The following is a 12,137-nucleotide window of genomic DNA, read 5'->3' on the forward strand; positions in this document are numbered from 1 at the left end:
GTTGGTACAATCTGTGTTACACTATTTAACAACACAGGAAGCAAAAAATAAAAAGATAAACTATTTCAAATACCTTGTTTCTATTTTCTTGCATCTATCTTTAAAAATAAAACTCAAGCCGTCAACTACATACACTCCCAACAGAGCAGTTTTGAAGAAGTACCCCAGCCACTGATGCAAGCTTCCGTTCAGAGTGAAGGAGAAATGTGATAGGCTGTCAAAGTGTCATTTCACTGACACTGCAACGAGACAGCTGGGTAGTTACAGGCCTTCTAAAAATAACAAAAGAATGTATGCTCAGTTCGAACAGTTGTGGCTTCACTGTAACTTTATTTGACTTTATTCTTCCCTTGTGAAGTCACTGAAATACAGCAGGGTGTATAAAGTGCTACAAAGCCAAGAAATTCTCCCATCATCTGGTTGTCTACACATCATATTTCTGGTGCTTTTATTCCCTTTTGGAGGAAACAACACGGTGGTAATCGGTGACGCTATTTCCATTCTGAGGGGAAAAAACCCTCCTTTTCCTGTTCAGAATTGGCAGCATATGTTTTCTGCAGATATAGCTATTAACCCTTTAAAGCTCACCACAGGACCTTTTTTTTCCCACATTTAGTAACTAACAATATTAAAATGGTAATTAACGCTGCCAGATCATAATTAATCCTAGAGAGTTTCAGTGTTAAAAAAAAATCACAAAGTGAGCAGATAAAATTAAAAGGATCAAAATGCATTGTAACTATTTGAAAATACCAACAGCTCACTGTAAGCAGACTGATATGTGGTTTTAGAATGGCAGGAGCATCATACAACGTAATGCATTATTCAGCTGTTATAGGGAAGCTGTCCCTTTATGGCCACAAAGACGGTACTCAGACAGTGCAGCACTCCCTTGGTACTGCACAGAAGTGTCAACCCAGATTATTTGCTGAAGTCCTGGAGTGGGGCTTGAACAACCTTCTGAATCAGAGGCAGGAGTTCTACCACTGAGCCAAGACTGAATGATACACAGCAAGATGGTTTGCAAGCTGTACCAGTTGGGGGTAAACACTTGATATTTAGCAGTTCTGGAAGGAATGGTCCTGTGGTCTGGCACCACTGTGGAGGGAAACTTGAAGTTTAGCAGACTTGGCAGGTGTGAATGTCAGGTTTGGCTCTCTGGTGAATTCTTGTGGTCTGCCAGCAGTGAGCGGAGGGGGTAGGGGAGAGCACAAGTTTTACATCACTGGGGTGAAGGGGTGAAATTGCATCCCAGATCTGGCTGCATTGGTTTGTAACTTTATAAGAGATCAGTGTTTCGATGGTTCCAGCAATTTCTACTCTTCTCACCCATACACCATTTCCTCAGGGGTCCCCCATGATCTACCTTCGGCACCCTCCTCTTCCTGATTTACATAATGCCCCTTGCCCCATGCGCAGACACGGGATCACCTTCCACATGTCTATTGACAACACCTAATTCTACCACCTTGTTGCTGTCAAAATATTTGTTTAACATGAGCCACAATTTCTTCCCGCTAAATATTGGGAAAACTGAAGTCATTGTTTTCGTCCCACGGAACAAACCCTGTATCCTTGTCATGAATTCCTGGCCACTGTTTTGGGCTTAACTAGACTGTTCACAACCTTGGTGCCCTATTCAACCCCAGGCTGAGTTTCCAACTCCACATCCTCTCCATCACAAGGACCACCTACTTCCACCTCCGTAACAATCGCCAGTCTCCGCCCCTGCCTCAGCCCATCTGTGATACCCTCATCTATGTCTTTATCAGTCTAGACCAGACTATGCCGACGCTCTCCTGGGCGATCTCCCATCTTCCACTCTCCATAAACTTGAGCTCATCCAAAACTCTGCTGCCCATATCCTAACTCGCATCAAGTCCCATTCACCCATCACCCCTGGCCAGCGGAACGCGCACCCAGGAGTGAGGCCTGGTCTATTTTGAGGGCCGGGCCATATTCACACCAGGACGGCGAGCTGCAACTAGAGATCAAGTACCCTGCTGGGGCAGCCCACTGGGACCACATTCACACTAGGACAGCAAGCTGCAACTAGAGACCAAGCACCCTGGGGCAGCCTACTGGGCTCCAGGTCGATGTAATATCGGCCTCCATGGCGCAAGAAGGTCAGTCCATGGGCGTGGGGGGGGCGGGGGAGAGACGGTGAGGCGATATCTAAGGGGGGTAGCTGGAGCAGCAGCGGTCCAAGCTGGCTTTGTGGATCAACTTACTTCTTCGCCGGGTGGCAAACTCTTATTAGTCAGAGCGTGCATGGCACGCGCTCCACCCAATTCAGTCCAAAAATGGAAATTCAGGTCCTATATACGCTACAGGGCCCCAATTAGCATTTTAAATGGGCCCACCGTCTGATTCACGGGGCCGCTTCAGCTGTCCAACAGTGGATCCAGGGGCCCATTTCCGCAGCCACAGTGATGATCATTGCGGGCTCTATTGATCCATTTCAGTCAAGCGTGAGGCCTGAAAATGCAACCCATTGACTCTTAACTACCCTCAGAAGTGGCCTGGCAAGCCATTCAGCTGTATCAAACCATTACAAAGAATTCCACACAAACTTCACCAATTCAAGAGGGCCCACCACTACCTTCTCAGTGCAACTAGAGATGAACAATAAATGCCAGCCGTGCCAGCAACTCACATCCCAAGAATGAATTTAAAAAATTATTGCCCTTTTTTGGACTCCTGGTATGCAAATTTTGATATGACCTACCTGCCCATTTCATCAGGAGCCCTTACTGTGTTTTATCCTCTAATGGGCCTCTCCTCTCTTTCTGGCCTCGGCCTTGCATTTTGCTGTGTTCCAAGAGCTCCCATTGTTAATTTATGCCTACTTTTGCGATATTTTTATGGCTACTACACATGATCTTTCTGCGATGTGTGCTATTTTCCTGCTTGAGCATTGGATTTTAGGGGATCCTTCAGCAACGTGCCAACTTTTGTGCATTCACAATCCTCGTGCCCAAATGATCTCTCACACCCAATGCTGCAGGTGATCCACCACCGATTTTTTAAAATTGCAAATACAATGTAGAGGCACAATGGATGGAACAGGAGATGATGCAGAGTTTTCTTTCGTTGCTTATGAAATGCAAAATTTATGCACATTGCTATCCATATTTCTAAAATACACCATCCTCTGAACTTCGATTTGAGATAGGTGAAATCTTCCATACTGAACGATCCAAAAAGGCTCAATATCCTGAAATCACTGCACTCACCCAAAATATGAAATAATTCATCTGTGTAATGTAGAAAGTACTGCTAGAGATTTACATGCAGTTAGGCAGCTCAATTCTCTATGTTTTGGCCTAGCATCCATTATCATAGGAGCTAAACTTGGTGGAATTTAAAAAAAATTGAACAAGTGTCACTGCAGACAGAAGATTAATTTCCAATCAGCTTCAAACTGGATAGACTCCAATAACAATTTTTTTTGCCTGTATTAAGATAAATGCAGCCAATTAAGATTTAAGTATAGTATTACTGGTTCTACCAGCACTGCCCTCCTCTGGATTTAACTCCAGTAGGGGATGGTAGCGTATCATGCATTGTCTCTATACAGAAAACACTTGATGCCTTTCTTAACACACACTAGTGGGTACTAGTCTGTGTTAAGGACAGTACCAGGTGCTTAAAGTACAATCCCCAAGTGCTTCCCAGCTCAAGGGTGTGATCATAGACATTGCCATGTTTTCTGCAGCCTGGGAAATACCCAATAAAGATGTCTTGTTGCCTCTATGCAAAAACAACCGAAAGGCACTGCACCAGTTCCAGTGCTAGCCATGGCATCCTGTGCCTAAGTACTGTTCTACAAACCAGACAACAATGCTGAGGACAGTGTTTGTAAAATTATTTTCCCTCCATGCAGGACCAATCCAAATGACTAGGAAATATAAATTTTGGAGAGGGAAGAACAAAGTTACTTTTGCAACTTAGCTAGTATTTCTATAACACCCTACATGTACAGAAGATGTTTCAAAATGTTTAACATAAGGAGGACAAGGCAACTTTTGTACAGTGATAGGTAAATAAGATTACAAATCTTTTTGAGGTTTGTATCTTTCAATATCAGAGAGGTGTGTAATATTTTTCCCAGCAAATGATATAGTCAGTAAATTTGTTGTATTACAGCAATGGGAGAACCTACCATTACATGTAGGCTGCAGTGAGACTGCTGTAAACATCAAAAACCACACTCCAGGTCTAGAATTACCCATTAGCAATCTCCCAGGAGTTCTATTAGTCTAAATCTACACATAAAAGTTTCTAGTCCATCATACTTCAGATGTCACACCTTGTTACAGATATATAAAAACAATTCTAAAAAAAAAGCCAATTTTTTCATCTGTTTTTTCTGACGTTGGGAAGGAACCAAGAAGTTACAACTACCAATTAATCGACAGAGAAACAATACAATGCCCAAGCGGAATTAGGCTGTAACTGACCTCAGGATGTTCCAGGGACTGAATCTGTGGTCATAAAATGAACAACTTCACCTTTGCAGCAGAACACATTATGCGTCACAGGGTATTAAGCTCGTGTGTTTATAAAACTGCATTTCAGCAGACACGCCCTGGATAGTGCACAGGAGATTGATTCCCTAATATAAAAATACTGAAATACCTTATTCTAAACACTAGGCAGTGCACAGTCCAAAAGAAAGTAAATTAACAACTACCCACAGTTTACCAGCAGATGTCTCCATTTGCTGTCAGTAATTTCTCTGGCTACACTAAACTGAAGAAAGCGATCTTATAGATATCTATTTAAGATTTTGATTAGTGATGACCTATTTGTATGCAGATCCAACAGGGCCAAGTTACTGACTTCTTTCGGCTTCCATTTGATTAAAAAAACAGAAAATCAGTGTTAATGGTCCTTATCCAAATCCAGACATTCAAATATTGCAGGTGTAGTTTTTAGCAACCAGTACAGCAAGTCTCCATAATAGGACAGGGTAAAAACAACAGTACATCACAAACTCCTAATGCCATTGTTCAATCAAATGCCAGTCTGTTTAAAGCAGTTAGCTCATCAAGTTTAACTAAACTTATGTGAGATTGTGTTTTGATGTAGGCCTTATGGTTAGCAAGTTAAAATGTTTAAAATAAAAAGAAACAAATTCTTATCACAGAAATATCTTATGCTGTACTTTGGTTCATGCAGTGTAGAAGGTGCCCCAAAACCTCACTGGAGTTCCAAAGTATAAGGGATGGTTACAGTCAACAACATATCCATTTTACAACTGCAGGGAAAGAAAAATAACCCCATCTGCATGAAATGGTTCATAGCTGCACCAATCAATAAACACAGCACTATTCACTTTAATTGGTCAGCAATGCTACATGTAGAGAATACAAGACAATATTAACATTAGCTCCATAACTGTGGCCAATGCCATGTAACATTTTGAGTATTTCCTGGTCTCTTGTCCGCACATTTGTAAAGTTAGCCTCCAATTCAAACTGAGCATCAAAACTCAAATATCAAATTTTTATTCAGGGAGACTTGTACATAAATACCTGTAATAATGCTAGAGTTTATTCCTTTAATTCAATGGTGCATTATTTCCAAGAATTCTCCAATCATTATAGCCCCAAATCCCTTCACAGCAAGTGTGGGAAAAAATTCTCAAAAGGGAAAACTTTGCAACTTGCATGGGATTTGAAACGTTGTGCATGGCAATGAATGTGATGTTCTCACAATACAGGACTTTTGAAGTAGATTTACTTTTTCCTTGAAACACACTAAGGCCATTGTTACTTCCAAACTGAAGAAAATTTGTATTGCACAGTTCTGCCAAAGACAGCCTAGCCCTTTGGTACCAGTTGCACAATCATACAGTTTTCACACTCAAAATGTCTTGCAGAAAATATTTAAGAGGTAAAGATTTATTCTGAAACACACTGCGTTATTTATGAAAACAGGAGAATGCCTCAATGACATTTTAGTTAATTCTGCAAACGCTGTGATTACACTCATGTATATGCACACTGCAGTACCAGATAATGATAATCTAACATGAACTTTGCACTTAGAATATAAAGACCAATTAATACAAATGCCTTATTGCTATTATGTTGATGGTAAACCAGTAGTTGGGTATTTGTAGGTTCCTGCTAGTGTTATTAGCTTTGTGTTTAGTAATAGTCAATACTGCAGCAGAGGGAATCTGCAGCAATTTTTCAACTTAAAAAACCTTTTTGGGGAAGGAGAATTTTGTACTCATTAATATGAAGAGCGTCAGTGGTGGAGAATGGAACATTTGAGCAACAGCATGCCCGCGTCAAGTATAGCAACGGGGCCCTGGCCAAATATGGGACTCCACCAGGTGGCCCATGAACGCAGCTCACCATAAACTTAAACAGCATTGCCTGACGGTTTCGTTAATTGCAATGCACTGCAGACAGTAACTGAAATTTGAGCATTGGGAGGTGGAGGGTTTAAGTTACCTGACTGTGGTCACGTCTGCACTGTGCACATGGTCCCAGCAGTGGGGAGACACGGTCGAAGAAGCCGGTGAGCAGAGCGGGCAGGAAAAGTGGAAGACGCCGTTGGAGCCTCACAGCAGGGCGGCAAGATGTTTTGTAAGAACTTCTAGAAGCCTTTGCAGCTCTTCACAATGTTAGATATTTAATCTTTAGGTATTTTCTTACACTTTTGTGTTTGAATGGATGGAGGCTTTGTGCTGGGGAGGGGTGGAAGGGTAAGGCGAATGTTCTTAATGTCCAAGGCCCCAAGGATTCTTAATGCAGCCCTGCAGCCAGCTGCAGAGTTAACTCTCTGCTATGCCCAATGTGGCTTAATTTCAACTTTGGAAGAATAGCCTGTTACACCATTGTCATTTTTTGCATTTCTCACACCAGCCATTTTTGGCCTAAATGAAATTGTAGAAGACTGGATGGACATAATTATATCATAGTTGTGGCTAGGTCAATCTTTGATAGTTTCTACACATCAAACTGGGAAGGGGGTTGCTAAACAAGTACATTTATCAGCAAACCCCAGAGCCCAGCAATGCTCAACTGAGTAAACATATCTGTGACACTGGGTACTAGCTGGTACAAACATCTAATGTTTTCTTCAATATTGATCACAGCTTTCATTTAAATGCAGTACCAACAAAATGTGCCAGTGAGGGGATAATGCCAATACAGTATTTTGAATTTCTGTTATACTGCCATAGAGCATTTTGTGTTTTTTTTCCCCCCTCGTGGCATTGTAGGAAAATACTTGTCAAATGGTTTCAAATCAGCAAAACAAAGACAGTACTGAGGGCAACAGCTGCAGGGTTGTACAATTCATGCCCATTCCCTCATAGCATACAATTATGTATTCTTCAACAAATAAATAACACATGCATGTAAAAATGTTTAATATGCAGGAGTAACCAGAATAATATTGAAGGAAAAATATTCTCCAGTGTTATGCGATACAATGTCAAATCAGTGTGAATGTCTACCTACCATTGTATTCAAAGCAACAGACATTATATTCATTGGTTTCATTAGCAAGGCCTCTAAACTGGTGAACACAGTTGCAGAATGCTAGATAGATACTTGTACCAAGAAACTAAAAGAAAATTTGTTCTGGGAAACAAAACACTTCTATCTTCCATAACCAAAGTTATGGCTTGGAATACAAAAAGTCAGGCAAAATCTTTTCACTCTTGTGTTATACTTACATCTGTAATACACTTATCAGCACCTGTCATTTAATAATGTCCTTTTATAACACCAATATTTGTTACAAAAGCTGGACTGCTGAAACTTCTCTAAGAAACTTCTTTAGCACCAAAATTGATGTAGCCGATAACAGTTAAAATAGTCAGTCTGATCATACAAAATCATCTTCCCTTCTAAGGCGAGAGGGAGGTTAAGAAAATGATCCACCGACCGGATTTCACAAAGGAACAGGTTACAATATACGGCAAAGTAATGCACAAGCCGAAAATTTTTCAGGAAATTACATTTTATAAATCTAGAACAACTGTTGGTCTAAATACAGACTCCTTATAACCAGATAAAGCTGGTATTGTGGCTTAAAAAGGTCAAGCAGCAAACCCTCATTGATACATTGTGCAAAAATTCAAAGAATGATCAATATGACTGATAAGCCAAAATTAACCCTTTAAGTTCGGAGAATAGTTCACCAAATTGGAACACAGCAACTGTTGCTTCATTCTCTCTCAGAAAAGAAAGATACAACTGTAGAAAATACTTGAACTTTTAAAATTATATCATTTCCTCATAAACAAATCCTCTGCAAAGTGTTCTGACTCTTTTATTGCTTCTCCCTCTTACAATTTTCTCTGGAAAAGATGATTAACTATAATGCAGAGCTCCATGAGAAAGTCACATTGCCAGAGTTTTCCTTTGTCTGATATGGAGTGAACACCATCTTCTCATTGGGTTTCGGTAAGTAGGTGTCTTCCCCAAGAACTTTGGTGCAGATTAGGAACCTCGCCCTGCTCTCAAGAGTGTTACTGCTGGAGCTTAACTAGAAGAACACAGCTTACCAACACAGAACACTGGTAAGTTTCCTACTGTTTGTGCAGCAAAGATCACAATAGCAATTAGGGGGTTGGCAAGCAGGATTATCTGTAGCCAAATAAGAATAATTTCAGACCCAGGACCGATCTACTCCTCCAGGTTCCACTCAAGAGCTGAATCTGCCAGAGAATCAACCTGGCTCCAATCGCCCATTAGTAAGCATCATCTTGAAGTCAACTCAATCCCAAAATGACCCTCCTTACTTCCCTTTTCACTCTTTTTCCACCTCCTTCCTCAAGAGGAAAGTTTGGTTAACAGACAGGGAATAAATAAAACAGTATGATAGAGAAAGAAGTATCTGTAGTCTAATTTGACTAGAAAATCTCCACGATAACGCAAGTTAAAATAAAACATTAAGTAAAAGACTTAAATTTTATTAGTTCAAGTCAAAAAGCCAAAGCTTTGTAATAGTTTTCCTGTAACTATACTGTACTTTCAATGCAACTCCCATAGCTTCAGACATTCCATTTTACAGGAAAACGTTACATAATTCCAAAGTTTAAATTCTTGAACCTTTTAACAGTAAATTTTGCGATACAAATTCTTCTCCTCTCCCCAGGGCTTGGTTACATATAAACTAAAACATTTCCTGATTTCATTATTAAAGACAACTTTCCAGTTTTCAGTCTCTTTATGCAGGAACTTGAACAACAAAATTATCTGCCCTACCCTAGAGAATCAACCAAAACTATTAAAGTAACTATTCCCGGCTTGACTATTACACTTTAAACCATATATTTACACTGGTACATTATTTTCAGGATAGGGACTTCAGAACCAAATTCTAGATTCCAGCATATTCAGAGGAAAACTTAGGTTATGGTGTTGTATGCAGCATCCAAGCATGTTCAGCAATACAGGTCATGTATCGCTGCTTCTCGACTACAAGTGTCACATTTTTCTCAGGAGCCTCAGGACCCTTCAGTCAAAAAACATTCTTTTCCTCATCATAACAATATAGATAGTTTAAAACAAATTCAATTAATTGTTGAAGTATGTACACTAGTCAGTGAAACGCATGTTACCGTTCAAAAATTAAACTTACAAAATGGTATTCCCATGGCAAGTTAATGATTTTGGTTGTGCATTTGGAAGGAGACATTAAGTCTCCAGAGAGGATGAGGGGAAATCCGGTGCAAAAGTTACTTTAACAGATCTCACGCACATTCATTAAACCAACTCGAGTGGCAAATGCCTTCAAGAAAGTCATTTGGGAATGGTGTATGGTACGGATCAAAATCAAAAAAAAAAGTTTGAATATCATCTCTAAATAAGTACAGATGTTACATACAATTTTGTTTTCTATGGCCAAATAGCAAAGATGTCAAAAAAACCTCGATCAATGGCACAGTTACACAATAATGTTATTGATCAAATAAAATCTAGCAGTGGGCTTTCCAGACACCCATTACAATCCCATTGACTCTCAACTATCTGGCTTCTTCCATTCTGTTTCCTGAAAAAACACCATTCCTTTCTCCAAGTTTTTCCATCTTCGTCACATTTGCTTTGATGACTCCACTTTCCACAACAAAGCTTCTGAAATGTTCTCAACGTCAGCCAAGGGTTCCCTTCTTGGTAGACAAGACCCTTAACCACATCTTGCCCATTCCTCAGGCCTCCATTCTCACCCAACAGCAGTCAACACGACCACCATTACCCCTTCGTCCTCGTCTACTACCCAATCAACTTGCACATTGCCAGATCATCTTCCAGCTTCTAAAACATGATCCCACCACCAATCATATTTTCCACTCCCTTTCACATTTTCTACAAGGGCCATTCTTTCTGGGGCACCTTTGTTTAGTCTTGCAGCACCATTTCCAGTTGCCATTCCCCTGGCACTTTCCCATGCAACTACAGCAGATGGAACATGCAAGAGCAATCCAGCAAGTCCCACTCCCCCGCCCTACAATTTTTTTCCTTTCAAGTACTTATCCAGTTCCCTTTTGAAAGCCATGATTGAATCTACCTCCACCACTTCCTCTGGCAGTGCATTCCAGATCCTAACCACTTGCTGTGTATAATGCTGAAGAGGCAGTTTGGCCACGTGGTATTGGCCAGTGCTTTTTCCCCTCTTTTCAGACTGGCAGGCGCATTGCATTTTGCCATCAATTTTTGTTTTTATTTCAGATCTCCTGCATTTACAGTTCTTTATTCTCCCACCCCATTACCTCAATTTGTACGGATCTTTCCTTGTCTCTCAACCCTCCTAACTGTGCACTTTTTTCTTCTTTTAATGTCTTTCCATTGCCTCACTGAGATGACCTTTACATCATTAACAGTTTTCTATTAAGATATCTATAGGTATACTATCTATTAACTTTCTCTACGATTGGAGTATCTGCACTTTCCACCCTCTCTTTTTCCAACCAAATTAAAATGCTTGCTTATTACACCGAGTCAAAAACTTGGTCAAAGAGATGGGTTTTAAGGAGGATCTTAGAGCGAGAGCGAGAGAGCGAGCGCGAGAGAGCGAGCGCGAGAGAGCGAGAGAGCGCGAGAGCGCGAGAGAGAGAGCGAGAGCGCGAGAGAGAGAGCGAGAGAGCGAGAGCGCGAGAGAGAGAGCGAGAGAGCGAGAGCGCGAGAGAGAGAGAGCGAGAGCGCGAGAGAGCGAGAGAGCGAGAGAGCGAGCGAGAGCGCGAGAGAGCGAGCGAGAGCGCGAGAGAGAGCGCGAGAGAGAGAGCGAGAGCGCGAGAGAGAGAGCGAGAGCGCGAGAGAGAGAGAGAGCGAGAGCGCGAGAGAGAGCGAGAGCGAGAGCGCGAGCGCGAGAGAGAGAGAGAGCGAGAGCGAGAGCACGAGAGAGCGAGAGCGCGAGAGAGAGAGCGAGAGCGCGAGAGAGAGAGCGAGAGCGCGAGAGAGCGAGCGAGAGCGCGAGAGAGCGAGCGAGCGAGAGCGCGAGAGAGCGAGCGAGAGCGCGAGAGAGCGCGAGAGAGAGAGATCCAAAGCGTGGGACCGAGGTAGATGAAGGCATGGCCGCTAATGATGGGGGGGAGGGGAGAAGAGAATGAACAAGAAGCCAGAGTCAGAGTAACAGAGAATTTGGGGAGAGGTGGTAGGGCTGGAAGGTTAGAGATTAGCATGGCTATGCAGGGATTTAAACAGAAGGGATACACCCACATCATTAACTTGTCTTTACTCTAAAAAGCTGACTGACCTACCTTTTCATTTTAGAATTCTTAATGCGACATTTCACTTAAAATATCAACTTTTTTAATCTTATGCTTAGATTTTTGGAGAAAAAAAAACAGTACATTCCTTACTGGCAATAATTGTTAAAACATTTCTCCCTTTACATTCAAAAAAATTTAATTGTCAATTCAATGTGCGTTTTGGGGCACATAAAGGTACTGTATATTGAGCCAATTTTTTTTGTCTCTTTCTACAGCTTTTGTATTTATACGGTTACGATTTCATAAAAATACGAATTTTATTGCTGGTTGGTGGTGGGGGGAATACCATAATATCAAAGTAGGTACAGCACAGGGGGCAGCCATTCGGCCCATCATGCCTGTGTTGGCTCTTTGAAAGAGCAATCCGATTAGTCCAATTCTCCTGCTCTTTCCC

At 41.5% G+C, this 12,137-nt stretch overlaps 1 protein-coding gene across 5 annotated transcripts in view; it reads right to left on the reverse strand.

Annotated features, from left to right (window-relative positions):
• The window catches only part of myo18ab (myosin XVIIIA b), a 204,240-nt gene that overhangs the window by 139,449 nt on the left and 52,654 nt on the right, over positions 1 to 12,137 (reverse strand). The window contains exon 1 of one of the 5 annotated variants that reach the window (XM_068008245.1): positions 74 to 161. The exons of the other annotated variants lie outside the window; for them this stretch is intronic. Coding sequence (XP_067864346.1) covers positions 74 to 94 — 21 coding nt within the window. The 5' untranslated portion in view covers positions 95 to 161. Of the gene's footprint in view, positions 1 to 73; positions 162 to 12,137 lie in introns of those variants that run through there. 5 annotated transcript variants of the gene reach the window in all.

The sequence above is a fragment of the Heptranchias perlo genome, chromosome 28 (assembly GCF_035084215.1).
Source record: "Heptranchias perlo isolate sHepPer1 chromosome 28, sHepPer1.hap1, whole genome shotgun sequence".
NCBI classification, from domain to species: Eukaryota; Metazoa; Chordata; class Chondrichthyes; order Hexanchiformes; family Hexanchidae; genus Heptranchias; species Heptranchias perlo.